Raw genomic sequence first — 18875 nt, forward strand, 5'->3', positions numbered from 1 at the left:
TCCATCACCGGGTCTTCCAAGGCCTGCATGGTTAGATATACAAGAGACAGTCTTTGTGGTGTTGTGTATCTATGAAAAAGTAAGAGCTTTTTGCCATGTTTATTTGAGTTTTGTGTGGTCCCTGATTGGACCTCTTATGCGTGTGTTTGTGGGTGAAACCCTTAGCCTTGGTCGTTTTCATGCATAAGAGGATTTGGGACTGTTTGCTGTGTTATACAGGGAGCTGGTAGAGTTCTGCAGAGGGCTGAATTTTATGCGCTTGGGACTTTCTGCTTTTTGGGACTTTAAAGGATGCTTTTTGTGTACATGGCTGCAAATAGCAGTACCTCAGGCATCTAAAAAAAGCATGCGCATGGAGAAAAGAGGGCCAAAAACTGAGTGTCTTGTTAATTTGGGGTTGAGATTGCTTTTCTGGGTGCATGCTCACAATAGCCTGCGTGTGTCAAGCGTGGGCTGAAAGTCGACCTCTGTGAGCTGTTCTTTTGCAAAAGCTGAAGCCTGTTACACCTACCCCTTGTTGGTGACCATCTCCAACCCTCTGAATTCCTCATACTCCTGCAGGCTTATTGAAATTTCTGCATCTTCTCCTTAGCGCAAGACTTCTCCATCATTCATACGTGCTTCTCCCATGGCTGAATTTTATATGCAAGCAACTATGGCTATGGATACACTGGTGGACAGCCTATGTCCCCTATTTGGGAAGGGAAAGGGAGTTCCACTTAGGCCATGGATATAAGGCCAGGAATTCATGTGCAACCACCTGTGACAACTCAGGTATCGCCTCCTTATGTGGGACAATGGTTCCTATGGCGGGTTTCAGTATTGATCCTAATATTCACTCTGCTTTTTCTCATACCCTTAGCCATTAACAATCGATGTGGGCTACACTTAAAGGTTGCCCGTGAGCACTAGTAAACCATCCACATGAGAAAAAATAGCAAGGGTTGTATCCCTTCACGTAAGGAAGGACAGGTGGGACAAGGAACCAACAATACCAAAAAGATGGTGACTTTTCCCAACCCCAACCTATAAAAAAACTCATGTTAAATTGTCTTCAAGTGTCAAAGCTCTAATACCAATGTTGCATGCGGAAGACTTGGAGATGAATTGTAAACTTGATTAGAGCACAGATTCAGCACTTAAACTAGACGATTTCATATGCACAAATGACAGAGAGAGAAGCACGAGAGAGTACACCATACTGGGTCGCAAATATCCCCCCAACCTCAAGCAAATCCTTTTATACTTTGCACATTAAGTGATGTAGCAGTGCACCGTGGCCCTGCCGTGGACATGACTGCCGAGGAATGTGCAAGCCTTGTGGTTGGACACCTGGGCCCTTGTGAGCCCTTGTGAGCCCTTGTCCAGGGATATGTCAACCAATGTGCCACCACACGAATGCCAAGGTCATTGTGCACATCCCGCATAGGTCAAGTCATGCTTGCCCTGCACACTGAGGTAACCCCTTTGAATGATGTATCGATGTTCCGGGCACTTACTATATACCTAGATGAATCCAAGAACATGCCCAAATTCACCTTTTAGGAACATGCAAGTTATATACTCATGGTAGTCAACCCACAAGACTATATAACTATCAACTCCATTATGCATAGTATGGACTAGATACTCCGACATCGCCACTAACGTCATCAATGCCCAATAGTGGGTGTAGAACTTTGTATCAAGATATGCTCTCACACACGCACTCCACCCACACACACACACACATAAGACCATATATTCACACAAAGCACTTCGTGCTGAGTTTCTGTCAAACCTCCAGAGATGCAGGGCAGAATTAGCCATAATGAAGCCTAGCACTAAGGGAAGTAGCAAATAGAAAGAATTAGTACAGCAAATAAGTAGTTGATAAGGCAAACGCGCCGCTAAAGATAGAAAGAATAAGCACAATATCGATGTTCCGAGCACTTACTAGGCTAGTAGCTGGGTGTATGGGCAGCTGAGTCTTAGGTTTGGCGCTTATATATGTGTGAACCCATTATTAGCATGACAACTAGCAATATACATTAGGATTTGTGGTGGCTAGTTGGTCATGGGCTGTGGACAGCCCATTGGCTTGTCAACGCCTCATTAAGCTTTGATAAACCTTATTCAAAAAAGGCCACGTAGCTTAGCGCCTCTATTGTTCACGCACTGCCTACACCCTTCCTGTCACGCTCTAGCTGCCATCGCTGACACTGAGGCTGCGCTGAAAATGTGCAAATTGTGACTAACAAAACACAAAGCAAGAGGTGAATAGCATTGTGCTTAGCATGTCAGTCTTCAGTAGGTTCTTGGTTGATGGATTGAGATAGAGGACTATGAAGATAAAGTGAGTATGAGTGTGCAATGGGCATGCCCAAACTACTCTTTGAATTTCATTGTCAGTGGGAGGACCATGAAGATATAAGAGTTAAGTGTAGGAAGGTGTCATGTGCATCCCGCACTTGGATGCCACGTAGACATATCTGTACAAGAAGGTGCAAGACATGGGATGGAAAACTGGTCCCATGTGAGCCCAGTCCGAGACGAGTCAGCCAGGGTTCCACTCCAGTCGTCCGAGGTCTAGTGTGCATTGTCCTGCACAAACGTCAGGTGTGCATTGTCCTGCACATGAAACAGTGCCAGTCCACGTTGTGAGTCTCCCTCTGGAATGATGTCAGTGATTCTGTGTATCTGGTATGACACTGGATGCCAAACCTCTGTGTAGGCAAGAGATGGGGCCAGCCCATAGAACTACCCCAAGACCATTGATGTGGGCATGGGGGAGGTGTAGACCCACCCCCAAGGGGCCAAGAGGGCCCCGGCTGTGCCCACCAGCCATGTGATGGGCTGGAAGGAACTGTCGGCCAGCCCTAGGGCCTTGGGACAGCCAGCCAACTGGGCAACAGGGCCTAGAATGGCTGTTGGCCAAGTGTGGGGCAGCCCACACAGGCTGCCCAGCAGTACAGTACCCTTGCACAGGGCTGACCAGCAGTTTGGGTACTGTTCTTGGTTCATGCGCAGGATGGCCAGCCCATCGAATGGTGTGAAACCATTTATTTACACTTTTTTCAAGACCTAGTCGTGAGGCTCTTTAGTAGCTGGCCGACTGGATACATTATGGGGTATAAATACCCAAGTCTTGTTTTCATTCATTCATCTCATAATTCACAAAGTGCTGGAGCTCACTCAAGGGCCAGGACAGCAAAGGAGAAGCTAACGCAAAGGGTGAAGAATTGAAGGTCAAGGGCAGAGGATCCTCCTCAGCCAAGAAGGTTCAGGTTCAGTCTTTTATTTTCAGATTTGCATCATTTTAATAAAAGCAAAATACACCATTCGTGGTGGGGGCCCTACATAGGGTATTCGGGACCCAATACTGTGTCCTCTTCTCCCTCTCTCTATCTATATTTTTCTGCACATCTACATTCAGTTTTGTGCGTTATTTTCGTTGCAACAAGTGTGCTGATTTCTGAGCATTGAAGTAACGGATCTCCCCCGAAGCTTCCGCATGTTACAGTGGTATCAAAGCCTACTTCAAGTGTAAAGATTCAGCAAGAAACCAGAATTTTTTTTCTCGCTTGTGTGGTTGGTTTTTAGACTCCGGTGGACCACCCCTTTCTGAGTGACTCCTGTCCCTCGAAGGACGATTGGTTTTCAGCCTCCGGAAGTCTCCCGCACACATAGTGGATGGTCAGATTGCACTCCGAAAAGGAGGTGCATTTTCTTGCTATGGCGAGCTTCGAGGACGACGAGAGAGACCAAGAACCTTGGGACCTAAGTGCACCAGGCAGCCCAGCTAGGGCATCAGCCATGAGTGTTAAAGAGATGTTCCAACAGCCGTTCTCCGGCTCCGCGTTTTTTGTCTCCTCCTCCCTCTCCTTCTGTTTCCCAGATTCCAGATCCTCTACACAGGGACCCTCTCGAACTGTCACGACCGCAACCGAGTTAGATGCGTGCATTGGAGATCCGACAACGTGAAGACGAAGCCATGCGACGCATGGCACAAGAGCGATACCTTGCGGCTTTGGACGCAAGACTGACACCAGCGGCTTCCTCAAATCGTTTTCCCAAAAAAGTTAATTTCAGTAAGTATAATGGTAAACTCGACCCCACAGCTCTTTATTCATGGTTGCATCAATTTGAAGCTTACTTTGCCACAGTTAGAAAGAATGATACTGACAAGGTGATCTTAGCCAATTGGTACTTGGAAGGTGAGGCCATTCCTTGGTGAACCCAGTGGACTCATGCCCACACCAGATTAGGTATGGCAACTTATGTTGGGATGAGTTTGTCCGCAACCTTAAGTAACAGTTTCTACCGCCCCATTACCTTGAGCGACTCGAAGACGAGTTTCGAGGAACGCGTCAGAACGTGCAACCAGTCCTTTAGTTTGCCAACAAAATTTCGAACTTATGTTTGCAATTAGGCTTATCTCATACGGACAAGAAAGGGCAATTCATGTATGGCCTTGACACGCAAATCCAGTGGGAGGTGCGTATGTTTAGGCCAGCCACCTTCAAAGACGCACTCTCGCTTGCGCAGAATGCTGAAATGAAGCACAATGGTGGAAAGCGGCTACTCCCAAGGCTAGCACCTCGAGGGAAAAAGGCCAGAACCAAACGGGGTCTTCCCCAGGATAGAGCACGGGAGCCTCTCCAAGAACTCGACCAATGCGCCCAAGCTTACTCCAGACCAGAAAGTGGAGGCAGGCAAGACCAATGGCAAGTTGAGTGTTGAGGAGATTACTCAATACAAGGAGGGTAGGTGTTTCTTTTGCCATACAAAAGGACACACTTCTCGAGAGTGTTCTAAGAAGACTACCGCTCCAGAGACCGCCGCCTCAGCCTCCACGGCTTCAGTGGTGAGTCCAGCTCCCGCACAGACCCCAGTGGCTGCCCCTAGTTCTTCAAATCCCAATGCTTCGGTTGAAGCAATCATTAGCCGGGAGCTCGAAGATAAGCAGAAGGGCGCTTATGACCAGGAGTATGAGTGCAACGAATTGCTCAAGACCTTTGGCTACATAGGTGGCCAAAGTCGTCGTCTTGTTTGATAGCGACAATACGAAGGACGTGGTCACGGAACAGGCCGCTCGGCGAGCCCGTTTCGTCCCGACTTCGGTGGACAAGCAAGTTGAGGATTTTAGCACAGACATGACGACAAGCGTTAAGTATGAAGCTCTTGGTGCTAAGTTAGTTATTTAGGGCATAGAGTTTGTACGTGATTTTATGGTTGCTCCTCTTGTAGGAGGAAACATCATACTAGGCATTCAGTGGTTTCACAAGTTCCTTCCTGATGTCAAGTGGGACAAGCACACTTTCCAGATTAGTCGAAATGTGTCAAATACTCCAATGACCATTAAGTGTGAGCCAAGAATTCCGAACTTTCCGCTCATAAGCCACTTGCAAGCTAAACGAGCAATCAGGAAAGGTGCACATTGTGCCATGATTTACATCCAAACTGCCCAGACGGTGGCCAGTGCTTCCGAGAAGTATTTGGCTCTCCATGAAAAGTTCCAAAAGATTTTTTTTCGGAAAAATCTCCCTCTCCAGCTACTTTCGTCCAGACCAGAGAACCACAAGATCGATCTCCTCCCAGGCTCAGAACCCCCGAGCAGGTTTCCATATCGCCTTTCCAAGGCAATGGAATCGGAGTTGGACCGCCAACTCCAAGAATTGTTGTAATCTAGCTTCATCCGCCCCAGCGTGTCGCCTTTTGCAACACTGATCCTGTTTGTCAAGAAGAAAGATGGGTCTTCTCAATTGTGTGTCGATTATCATGTACTCAATAAGCTGACTATCAAGAGTAGATTCCCGATGCCTCAATAGATTATACTCTCCAGAGGCTGAATGGGACTAAGGTGTTCTCGAAACTCAATTTGAAGAGTGGGTACCACCAGGTGAGGATTGTTGAGGAGGACATCCCCAAGACAACCTTTCGTACGGAATGGGCCCGCTTGACGAACACCCCAGCCACATTCAACCGCATGATGATGTGGGTGTTCCGGGAATTGATTGGAAAGTGTGTTTATATTTCTGGACGACATACTGGTATATTCAGCTACGGTTGTGCAGCATGACATTGTTAGAAGTCATCTCCAGTCTAGATTTATACACCAGGGCCTTTGTTGTGGGTGTGCCCGCCCTTATGAGGTGTTTTCCCATTTTTCCCCACTCTCCGCATTTTTCCCCTATTTTTTTCCATTTTTCTGAGGCTTGGGAGGGCTGCCAGGTGATGCCAGGAGCACCCCAGTGCTGGCCGACTCCATGTTGATCAGTCGTGGGCTACTGGGCTGCTGGCCGACTGGATTTCATCAGTCGTGGGCACCTGTTTGCTGGCCGACTGCATTTATGCAGTCGTGGGACCTTTTTATTAGTCGTGGGCATTCTTTCTGTTGGCCGACTGCCCTCTATGGGAGGTATATATAGGCCCCCAGCCCCCATACCTCATTTGTATCATTCCTCGGGATCTTCTTGTGTATATAGAGCAGAGTTACACGCTTACATCTGTCTCTCTCTTGTGCTGTTTTTCTGCCTGCGTTTTTGCTCTTGTGTTCCCAGATTTGGTCATCATCTCCGCTGCGTATTCTGACATGGTATCAGAGCCCTAGGCTCTAGATAGGTCTTGGGATTTGTGTGAGCAAGAGGGGGACTCTTTTGTGGCCGATTGGTGGACTGTTTTGGGCTGATCGGGAAGAGAAGGTGCAAGAGGAAGGCGAGCTGATTTGCTGGACAGCCACTTGCAGGTTTTAGTTCTTCTTTGTTCCCACCCACCCACCCACCCTTTTCAGAGTACATCCCCGCTATGGCAGATCTGTTTGAGATGGCCGAGAGACATGTGAAGATCCCGACACTCCCCACGTTCCCGGTGGACCGTCAGTTGGACGGGAGCAATTACGGCATATGGAAGGTGATGATGGAATCCGTTCTGGAGTCTTACGACCTCGCCGATTTCGTCGTTGTTGGTGTTCCACGGCCGGAAGTAGAGGAAGGGGAGTTACCGTCAGCCCGAAAGGACCGGGAGGCCCAAACACAGATGTGGGATCGTGTCAACGCCAGGGTCCGTTCGTTTATTTTCCTCAACTGCACACTACAGGTAATCAACCATGTACAGCACATGACGCTGGCCAGAGGTATATGGCAGCATTTGGCCTCACTTTACAACAGGGTATCGCCCATGAAGAGGATTTCCTTGGAAGTACAGATGCGGGTTATGAGCCTTGCAAAGTCGTCGACGATGCGGGAGCATATTAACAAGCTGCAGGCTCTTCAGCAGGAAGTTCTTCAGGCTGGGAAGGAGATATCGTTAGAGGACATGGCCATCACGTTGCTGTCACATTTGCCCTCTTCGTACTCAGCATTCTACTCGTCGTTGATTACCAGTGGCAGGCTCAGCACCATAACATGGGAGGAGCTTGTGCCCATGGTCTTGGACTAGGAGGAACGATTTACGAACCCTCCTCAGGGTGGAGGTTCGGAGGCCTTTACTGGCCAACGGTCGAAAGGCCGTAACTCGGGCAAAGGGAAGGCTTCATCGGAGAAGTCTTCTGAGAAGAAGTCCGACGCTGACCGCGAGAAACTGAAGGCAGAGAGGACCTGTAATGATTGTGGCGAGAAAGGCCACTACTGGAGGCAGTGTCCCAAGCGGAAGACCAAGAAGGGTGAAGACTCCTCAGCAATCATGAAGACTCCGGCTTTTGTGCACCTGGAGGTGATGGACACCGATGTTTCATTTTCTTCAGGCAGGGAGGAGATTGGAGGACTCTCCGCAACGGATACTCGGGAGTGGATTCTCGATAGTGGTGCTTCCAGGCACATGACTCCTTCCCGTTCCGGTTTACAGGATCTCTGCAGGCTTTCTGGTCATATTCTTACTGGGGATACGTCCACTATCCCAGTTCACAGTGAGGGCAGGATGGAGATAGTTCCCGATGGCAGAGGGGGGAAGCATTCCTCCCAGGTGTTGTATGTTCCGGCACTTGGTTTTCATCTGTTGTCAGTGCATCAGGTTTGCAAGACTGGCGTACGGGTGGAGTTTGATGAGCATTTTGTTGCTCTCCGGGACAAAGCAACAGGCCAAGTGGTTTGGGAAGGTGGAGTGGAGAATGGAGTCTACAGGCTTTCAGCACTCCCTCTCCCAGGTCCTCAGGGTTGTGATGAGTGGCAGTCTGGTAATGGCTACTCAAGTGTGGATACGCTGCAGGTGCGGGCTTTCCGAGACCAGGTGGTGGATAGCTTGCCAGTAAATGGCAGCAGTTGGCAGGAACTTTCCAGTACTGAGGTTGGTAGTTCTTGTGTTCGTGAGTCAGAGGAAGCTGAACAGGTCACTTATGCTCTGATGTCTCATAGTGTTCGGGACATAGAACTTCCAGTAGTTGAGGATGTTCTTTCCACGGGGACCTTTCGGAAAGCCAGGCAGGTGACAAGTAATTACTTGCAGAAGGAGGTGGTTTCTCCAGGCTTTGTGGTTCCGGATTCAGAGGGGGTGGTTAACAGGTTTCGTCAGGTTTCCAGGACTTGTTTGTGCAACGTAACAGGTGTTGATCCTTGTGAGCAGTGTGATGTCTTTGTGACTCAGAAGCTGTATGGTTCATTGATCTGGTTGATGGACACCGGATTGGACGGGAGCTTCCTGATGAGGCAGTTGAGCTCTTGGTTGCAGATGTCTCTTTGTGAGGCAGGATTGCGTTTCCTGTGGTTTCTGCAGCATGCGAAGGATCATGGACTCTTGTACACAGGAGGGAGATTGTTGGATGGAGTCCGACTCCACGGTTGGAGTGACTCGGTTTGGGGAGGAGATCCGGACACAAGGGGATCTACTTATGGCCCAGGAGCAGTTTTACGGAGCAGGAGGAGGTTACATTGCAGGTTTGGGCTTCCACTGGAGGAACCCTTGGTCATCCAGAGGCACTTTGTTCGTGAACAGATTGTTGCTGATGACATCTTGCTGGAGTTCTGTTCGACGAAGGACAGTACGGTGGACCTCTTCACGAAGTCGCTCTCTCAGGACTTGCTCAGGCGGCACTCCAGCTCCCAGTGGTTGGTTACACAGCCAGGAGCTGAGAGGGGGTGTTAGAAGTCATCTCCTGTCTAGATTTATACACCAGGGCCTTTGTTGTGGGTGTGCCCACCCTTATGAGGTGTTTTCCCATTTTTCCCCACTCTCCGCATTTTTCTCCTATTTTTTTCCATTTTTCTGAGGCTTGGGAGGGCTGCCAGGTGATGCCAGGAGCACCCCAGTGCTGGCCGACTCCATGTTGATCAGTCGTGGGCTACTGGGCTGCTGGCCGACTGGATTTCATCAGTCGTGGGCACCTGTTTGCTGGCCGACTGCATTTATGCAGTCGTGGGACCTTTTTATCAGTCGTGGGCATTCTTTCTGCTGGCCGACTGCCCTCTATGGGAGGTATATATAGGCCCCCAGCCCCCATACCTCATTTGTATCATTCCTCGGGATCTTCTTGTGTATATAGAGCAGAGTTACACGCCTACATCTGTCTCTCTCTTGTGCTGTTTTTCTGCTTGCGTTTTTGCTCTCGTGTTCCCAGATTTGGTCATCGTCTCCGCTGCGTATTCTGACAGACATTAATGTGGAGAAAGTCTTGAAGTTGCTGGAAAGCAACGAGCTCTACGTCAATGAGAAGAAGTCACAATTTTATTTGTTCAAGGTTCATTACCTTGGATATATAATTAGTGCCGAAGGCATTCGACTTGGTCCGGCCAAGGTGGCCGAGATTGTCAATTGGGAAGTACCACAGACTGCTTATGACATCAGATCCTTTGTGGATATATGCCAGGCATACTCCACCCACAGAGATAAATTTTCTGACCTCTCGACGGATCTCACCGATCTGCTAAAGGGTGTCGAGACTAAAAGACAACGGATTCGAATGACTCCACGAGCATTGGAGGCATTCAAGAACCTCAAGGTGGCTTTATCCGAAGCGCCTTGTTTAGCACTTGCCTCGTGGGACGAGCCATTCCAAGTGATCACCGATGCGAGTAACAGTGGAAATCATATTTGCCTTTAGTTCAAGCTGTTTTGAATGATTCTTTTTCTTCAGCTATTGGCAGGACTCCATATGAGGCAGCGTTTGGAAGACCATTCCAGTCGCTATTGACCAGGACCTCGTCTTCGGTACCTGAAGCAAATAGATTGACGGAGTCTTACCAGGAGATTTTGAAGTCAGTAAAAGACAGGTTCACTAAAGCGCAGGAGGCCTACGCTCGACAGGTCAATAAAGACCAAAGGGATATGAAGTTTTCAGAAGGTGATTGGGTGTATCTTCGGATTATGAAGTAAAGGTTGAAACAGGTGGGCAAGCAATGCCCAAAGTTGTCATTTAGGAGCTTTGGACCTTTTCCCATCTCCAGAGAAAAATTAATGAGGTTTCAATGAAGTTGAAGCTATCTCCGAGTTGGACTATGCACGATGTGTTTCATGTCAGTTGGTTAAACCATATGCAGGTCTGATACCTTCAGAAGTAAAAGACGAGGCGGAACCAGATATCATTGATGAAGCTGAAGTTAAACAGATCCTTTTGCACCGCTTCAAGCATGGCTCAGGCCGAAGACACAGACAGTTCCTCACAAAGTTTCAGGACCGAGGGACCCACGAAGCGGTATGGCTTGACAAAGTTTTTCAACGACTATCTGACGTTATTGACGGATTATTTGAAGGCTATGCAGCTTCCGTCAAGTTAAGCAGAAGGGGGTGTCACGTGCATCCTGCACTTGGATGCCACGTAGACATATCTGCACAAGAAGGTGCAAGACTTGGGGTGGGAAACTGGTCCCATGTGAGCCCAGTCCAGGACGAGTCAGCCAGGGTTCCACTCCAATCGTCCGAGGTCTAGCGTGCATTGTCTTGCACATGAATGCTGTCAGTGGTTCTATGTATCTGGTGTGACACTGGATGCCAAACCTTTGTGTAGGCATGTTGGGTTTTGCATGTAGAGATGGGGCCAGCCCATAGGGCTACCCCAAGACCATTGATGTGGGCATGGGGGAGGTGCAGACCCACCCCCAATGAGCCAAGAGGGCCCCGGCTGTGCCCACCAGCCATGTGATGGGCTGGAAGGGGCTGTCGGCCAGCCCTAGGGCCTTGGGACAGCCAGCCGACTCGGCAACAAGGCCTAGAATGGCTGTTGGCCAAGTGTGGGGCGGCCCACACAGGCTGCCCAGCAGTACAGTACCCTTGCGCAGGGCTGTCCAGCAGTTTGGGTACTGTTCTTGGTTCACGCGCAGGATGACCAGCCCATTGAATGGTGTGAAACCATTTATTTACACTTTTTTCAAGACCTACTTGTGAGGCTCTTTAGTAGCTGGCCGACTGGATACATTATGGGGTATAAATACCCAAGTCTTGTTTTCATTCATTCATCTCATAATTCACAAAGTGCCGGAGCTAACTCAAGGGCCAGGACAGCCAAGGAAAAGCTAACGCAAAGGGTGAAGAATTGAAGGTCTAGGGCAGAGGATCCTCCTCAGCCAAGAAGGTTCAGGTTCAGTCTTTTATTTTCAGATTTGCATCATTCTAATAAAAGCAAAATACACCATTCGTGGTGGGGGCCCTACAGAGGGTATTCAGGACCCAATAATTTGTCCTCTTCTCCCTCTCTCTCTCTCTATATATTTTTCTGCACATCTACATTCAGTTTTGTGCGTTATTTTCATCACGACAAGTGTGCTGATTTCTGAGCATTGAAGTTACCGATCTCCCCCAAAGCTTCCGCATGTTACAGAAGGGCATGCCCAGACTACTGTCTGAATTTCATCGTCACAACAGTGCATTAATGCTTCTTATTTTCATTGTTCTCCGTGTGTGGCAAACTGAGGACAGTGCTGCCTATTTTTGCAGGTGAACAATTGTTCACTTGACCTTCTTGGTTAAGTGTTGGGAAAACTATAAGCTAAGGAAAGAGTTAAGCCTCGGAACACTATGCTTAAGGCTTATATTAGTTCTTTGACCATTATAATCAGACTCAAAATCTCAAAAACTTGATGCAGAAGAAACTGGATAAATCAAAATACAACAAATCACAGTTTGAGTCGTGTTGACTCATCATCAATAAGAGGTACGAGGAGGAGCACAAGGGCAGCCTTCGCTAGTGTGGCATACATATGCATTAAGGACATGCAATTGCATGTGGACATAGCTGAAATTAAAAAGCCCTAATGTGAACACAGCTCAGGAGGAAAGATGGCCGCCCACATGAGTTGTGAATCACTTGGTCTGATTGGAGACTACGTAGCGAACAATAACAAGCAAAAAGTCAACCATCGAATACACCCACTCACCAGCTATGCACTTTCTCATGGACATATTAACTTCAACAAAACCATATGTACAGAGATAGGTGTATACCTGCATCAAAGAACTCACACACATGGAAGGAGAGAAACTCACCATTCCAGCATGCCGATGAACAGAATGTATTCTGCGATTAGATCCCTCCAGCAACATTTTGGAAGCAATCAACTTCTCTACACCCTGGCACGCCCCTCAGACACAAAAATCAATGTGTCCCTAAGGATGCATTTAATCAATCTCTTGATATATATGAGAGTCACAAGGCCAAGACGTATTGTGACCTTATCTTGCATAAGCAATGAAATAATCAATCAAAGTCAAAAATTACCAAGACTACTCCATCCTTGCACTTTATGCCGACAGATGTTCTGCCAAAATGTAAACAAAGAGATTTGAGTGTGTGTGAGATTAGAATAAGTCCAACATAAGTGATTTGGTCAACCCCCCAACACGCCACACACACGCAAACAGAGAGATTGAAAAACACCCATAGAAATCCTTATACCCGCTATTGTCAACAGCCTTTGTTGCATACTCAATTTGAAAGACACGCCCATCCGGTGAAAAGGTTGTCACCGATAGATCATACTGTGAATCAACCAGAAATCATGTTAGAGCAGTTTCAAAAAGTCTCTTTTCTTCTTATTGTATATTACAAGAGTCTCCAAATGCTCAAACATTGAGAAAACAAACATGGTATGCATAATCGAGTCAAATGAGAAGCAATCAAAGACAAAAGTCTACACAAGCATAGGAGCTTCCTTTCATAGAAGTGTCAATATAAAAATCTCGAAGTGTAAGATACACTGCAGCATTGCCTTATTTCCTTCTTATAGTAGCTCCATGAAGTAATTGGAGGTTTAACCATTCTACTGTAATTCTTAAAAGTTAATACAACTTAAGCAGTTAACAGCCAAGCCTTCTAAACAAGGCTGTATGGACAGCAGGCCTATGCTAGGGTTACACAGGACAGCTGCCTAGGGTTAGGCGCAGAAAGCTGTGGCAAGTGGAACTCCATCACGTGAAGTAGAAAAGAAAGAAAAACAACTGTAGAGAGAGAAGGAGAGAGAGAGCCAAAGGTAGAGAGACATGATTGCACAACTCAATAGTACTTTGATTGATATTTTTATGAAGTACACCGAGTACATGCTTTTATAGGTTACAAACCTTATCTTTTGATTCACATAAATCACATACACGTATAAGCATAAGACACATGTCATAAACCTACCTTATCCAATTATAAGAGTGAGTTCACACCTATGCAGGTGTTCACACACACATATACATGAATAAGGCTACACAACATACATACGAACACAAAACCCTTTGGGGGCAGTACACATGGACACACACACACACGTGACTCCGAAATACCCAACAGGCTGCACTAATGATAGCAAGACTCTAAGCCACAATACCATTCGTATGCTGTTAATATCACAAGCATCATTAAGAACACGAAATTATGAATTTTTTTCAGTATTTGCACATTCCCAAGTGTTCAAGTTCAGTTGTTTCCTTCAATAAATGAGCAATTTTCAGATGTTACATGCACCTCTTTTATACAGAACAGGGAATCAATTATTATGCAGCCATGGTACTGGGTAGTTTTGGTCTGGTTTCCCCCCTACAGGCTAGTCAATTGGCAACCTGGCCTCTTCTCTAGCCGGTTTTGGCATCCCTTCATGAATCCCCCCCCCCTTCAGAAAAAATTGTCACTTTATCCCTCTCACGTAGCTCAAAGACTCCCGTAAGCAAAAACAGCCAAGCCCACACATACAAAAAAAGACGTTTTCTAATCAGCTTAAAGTCTCCCGTAAAGCAAAATCAGCATCCCCCCCCCCCCGCGCCCCACACACACCACGTTTTCTAATCAGCCCAAAGTCTTCTGTAAGTAAAAACAGCCAGCCCACACACACACACACACAAAAAAAAATTCTTCTAATCAGCCTGAAGTCTCCCATAAGCAAAAAATGGCCAGCCCACAAAAAAAATGACTAGGCCCCTTCTACACATCATTTTGAGTCGCCATGCCTATGGAGTGCATGTTCATGACTTCTACCTACACATGGCATACCACTCCTCGACAAGGTTTTTTGCACGTGTGCTCATTTCAATTTATGCATGCTAAAATGTATAATTTGTTTTACTTCAGAAACCTGTCATTTCATTATTTTGCGGGCATAGCACCTCTGGCAAAAGCATCACATACGACCAGCACAGGGCAAATGGTCTCATTAGATGGATGGTGATCACTTTCCCATAGCCTCATAACACCTCAACGGTTGCCCGTATACCTGCTTTCCTGGTAGCTTATGGCCAAGAAGTCATGTCTGATACTAGCTATCTACAAGATCCTCCCTCGTGAAAAAACCCTTAAGACCCCTCTACATTGGGAGTACCTTCTCCCATACCTCAGCACTTTCGCGTTCACCTTGCCCCCCCAACCACCAGGTCTTATTACTTTGACATGTCGACTACCCGTGTGTTGCATGCACGGAAGCCTTGCTTACTTGATCCTCAGCCCTAAGCCTGATATGCAAACTTTAATGATGATTAGACAAAGAAAGAAGAGGGAGAGATGAGCTGTGTGTTCAATGTATTATATGGTACAAAAAGATGATGATGTCTATACAACTTCTGAGGCCTTTGGCCTGACCAAAAAGTTGACTTTAGACCTTCTAGTGACTACCTATAACATGATCCCAAAGGGGGGTTAGATGATATGTGCGAATGAGAGCTTGGCTATTTATAAGAAGAAAATTCATAATCCAATCGTTTTTGCCTTTTCAATCCACAAAATTGCATCGCCCAAAAGGTGTCCCGTATATAAGTGTATGTTTTGGGCACTTCTAGAGCCAATTGAGCTACAAAATCGTCTCTAAATCTGCCCCTAGGAGTTTACCAACCTAGTACTACAGATTTCTACATTGTCCCCACACCACAAACTACATGCTTTTGTTGAAAGACTTTAGCCCACGTTGCGCACAAACCTTCACAAATATGACCCAATCGATCTGACTATTGCAATTAATTATGCTGAGCGCAAAGCCGACATCACTTTTATACCTTGGGATCTTCGTCACAACGTTACCCAAGACCTTCCAACTTTGGCAATGGCAATCGATTGGTTCGTGATGGTTCCAAACCTTATTTTGGGGGCTCTCAACCTCAATCCAATCCTCAGTAGCAATATTTTTAGAGACCATGGATGTGACTCTAGTCAAACCAATCCCGTACTTCTAAACAATCAATCCTCTTCTCAAGGCCAATAGGAACCGAGATTATGTATGATTTGTTCAAGAAACCATCATTGGTGCCCTAAACATCCCAATAATCAAGAAAACTCCAATGTGGAACCTTTAACCTCAGAGGACAAGTCGCAAGTTTAGTCAAAAGGCAAACGTGCTATGGTCTTGTCCTAACATGCAGATATGTGTAATTACTTCACTGACACAAGCACAGTCTACCTCTACTATTCTTGCCTCCGTGTCAACGCATGTGTTAAACACTTATTGGGTCGATTTCTGGCTACCCAATCAGTATTCTAATTAACAACGGATGTTCCCACAACTTTGTGGCACGACTATGGTTTCAGCGTTTGAAAATATGTACCATTCGCAATCTCCAAACTTATGAGATTGAGTTGGCATATGGTTCTAGATTAAGTGCAATACATGGCCTCTCCATCCAACACTATCATGATAAGATGAACTTTGAGGTAATGCCCCTATCTAGATACGACACAATATTGAGTCAACAATGGTTATATCAATATGACCCCCTTATAAGCTTCTGGTGATCGAGGTATGAATTTGACTTTGGAGAAGCTAGAGCAGCATTTCTTTTGGCCACATATGAAGCCGGATGTCTTCGAAAATGTAAAGCATTATCCTATTTGTCAAAAAATATACGTCTCAAAAGAAGAAGGCATGACTTTTACAACTCATGCCCATTCCCAAGGGTCCCTTTCAAGACATATCAATGGACTTTGTGACAAGCTTGCCTCCTAGCTTTGCCTCTGAATGGTAACGCTCCTTCTCAGCATATTGTACCATCAACCACAAGTGAATTCTAACACACAACAAGGTCTTTTCATTTTTCCCTTACAATACAATGCTATGGTGCAATATTGGTCATTGAAGAGTAGTACCCTTTACTCAAGTAGAAATTCTCATTATTCAACCACCATAATTGAGATGCCACCTTCTTTGGCACCTTTTTAGAATTCCCTAAGTGGGATTTCCAAGGTAATGACCCACCCACTAACTTACAAAAAATTTAACCACTATCTCTTGAAAAAAGCAACTCGACCTTGTTCCAATTTGAAAACCTCTATTATTCCAATCAATGGCTTTGGCTACTTAATGCATACTATGCCTTGCTTATTTTGATCCACCTTGCCTCTTTCCTCCAACGTAAAAAGCCTAACATAACTCAAACCAACCCAACTTCTTTGAAATAGTCCTTTGAGCAAACTCCACTCTATTTTCATGTCATAACTAGCCACACCAAGACAAGGATATAAAATCTTGCCACAAGGGACTAAGCCTTATTGTCAATTGATTGTTTTCTCAAACACCCATTTTCTTGCTGATCAATTGTCAACCCAAACCATGAGTTAGCTTTGCATAATCTAGGTAAAAATACATGAACAAGTGGTCAATATCAGTCTTTAATACAACTGCATCAAAGATTTGGTAAGGAGAAATTGCCCCATTCCCTTGGGCATGCAATCTAAAATTTAGTTTGCTGGTTGTGTGTTACCCTGTCATGCTTGCCACTCATAGATGCAAGCGAATTTGTGGAATCATAGTTGACTCTGTGGCGATAACCTCTCACCATACATATGACACGGATTACATAAAATTGTAGTTTTAATTATTAACCTCAAATAGGACCAATATGTAGCTAGTTACTTCTACAGCAAGATACCAAGCTATTGTTATCAGCAGAGTAAGGGAAGCTTGCGCAACAAAAGTCATCTTGGAAATGATTCATCTGCACAAAATCAAAAACTATTTATGAAGAGCCATTAAACATAAACAATCAATTTCTCCACCACGATCCTAGTGAAAAGACACCTGCTCAGATGACCACTTTGACCTGACGTTACATCAATTTTTTCCCCGAAATAACAAAAGGACCAGTTTGTAAGGAGAACTAGAAACCCTTCGCAGAGAAGCAACAGATGGAAGATCTGAAAAACCGTAGACTACTAAAGCCGTAGACTACTAAAGCAGCAGATGGAAGATCTGAAAAACCGTAGACTACTAAAGCTCGCGCTCTCTCTCACTCACGCGCGCGCGCGCGCGCGCGCACACACACTCAGAGAGAGAGAGACAGCACAATACGTGCAGAAGATTACCCCAGTTCCGATACTGCTCATCCTGGCGGGCTTATGTCGAGCACTCGAAGATCGTAGACACAAGAAGCTCCAACGCCGCCAACAGAAAACTTTCGACGCAAGTCGATTATCTCTGTGGAGAATTATATACTCTGCTGCCATAGTCGCTTCACACGCTACCTTATAAAGGACCGGACACTGTTTTGGCCTGTGTGAGATTTTTGGTCCCGCCTATGGTTTCTCGCTGGTGACTTGCTCAAGGGTAGCGCTTTGTAGCTTTATTAGCTCGCTCCAGTGTTCCGTACATTTAAAGGCATTCTCTCTCCCCATCTCTCTCTCTCCAACTTACGTCACTCTCTAGTGCTCCTTAATTGTGCCCTACATAGACAAGGGAGAAACTATCCTGTTTGTCTCAATGAGGGCCTTTGTTGTGGATGTGTCCACCTCCAATTTTCCTTTTTTACCGTGTTGTTTTTCCTATTTTTCTTCGTCGTGGGGGACTATTGATGTAGGTCGACTACCTCTGTACTGGCCGACTTCACCTCTGTACTGACCAACTTCATTTATGTCTTGGCCGACTACATATGTGCATGTTTGATGTTGTCGGCTGTTTTTGGGTTGGCCAACCAACACCATAGGGTGGTATAAATACCATGCCCCGCACTTCCACATTGTACCGGATCTTGTGTATATAGCAGAGTTTATACAGCTTCTCTCTCTCTAGACTTCTGCATTTTGTTTCTCATAGCAGTTGTCTCATTTTCCGCTATGCATTCCGATGTGGTATCAGAGCCCCAAGTGGCTTGAAACTTGGAGACAGTGAGAGCTTGAGGGTTTGGTGTTTTTTGGTATTGATTGGAGATTTCTTGGGCTGTTCGGGACTTGGAGAACGGGTAGAATGCAGGCCATCACCATTGGACAACCACCTTGCATAGTGTTTGCGCCTCTTCTTCATTTTTTCCCCACCAACCCTCCCTTCACAAGACCTTGTGAACCCTTGAGATGGCTGAGAAGCATGTGAAGATCCCCACTATTCCCACATTCCCGGTGGATCAACAGTTGGGACCAACTATGGCATCTGGAAGGCAATGATGGAGTCTGTCTTGGAGTCTTATGGCTTGGTTGATTTCATTGTGGTTGGTGTTCCACGGCCAGAGTTAGAGGACCGGGAGCTTTACGCTCTACTAGGAAAAAACGAGAGGCTCATGCACAGTTATGGGATCGTGTCAAT

At 46.2% G+C, this 18875-nt stretch overlaps 1 protein-coding gene across 1 annotated transcript in view; it reads right to left on the bottom strand.

The window, feature by feature from the left end:
* Window positions 1–17817, bottom strand: part of LOC147631328 (proteasome subunit alpha type-3-like) — a 43390-nt gene extending 25573 nt beyond the window's left edge. The window contains exons 1-4 of the mRNA XM_086809720.1: window positions 17666–17817; window positions 12800–12882; window positions 12623–12662; window positions 12391–12474 (exon numbers count right to left, since the gene is read on the bottom strand). Of these exons, the coding sequence (XP_086665846.1) occupies window positions 12391–12474; window positions 12623–12662; window positions 12800–12882; window positions 17666–17806 (348 nt within the window). The 5' untranslated portion in view covers window positions 17807–17817. The remainder of the gene's footprint in view (window positions 1–12390; window positions 12475–12622; window positions 12663–12799; window positions 12883–17665) is intronic.
* Between the last annotated feature and the right edge of the window lie 1058 nt (window positions 17818–18875).

Source organism: Cibotium barometz, chromosome 15 (genome assembly GCF_041138505.1).
Source record: "Cibotium barometz isolate CiBa-2024 chromosome 15, ASM4113850v1, whole genome shotgun sequence".
NCBI lineage: Eukaryota > Viridiplantae > Streptophyta > Polypodiopsida > Cyatheales > Cibotiaceae > Cibotium > Cibotium barometz.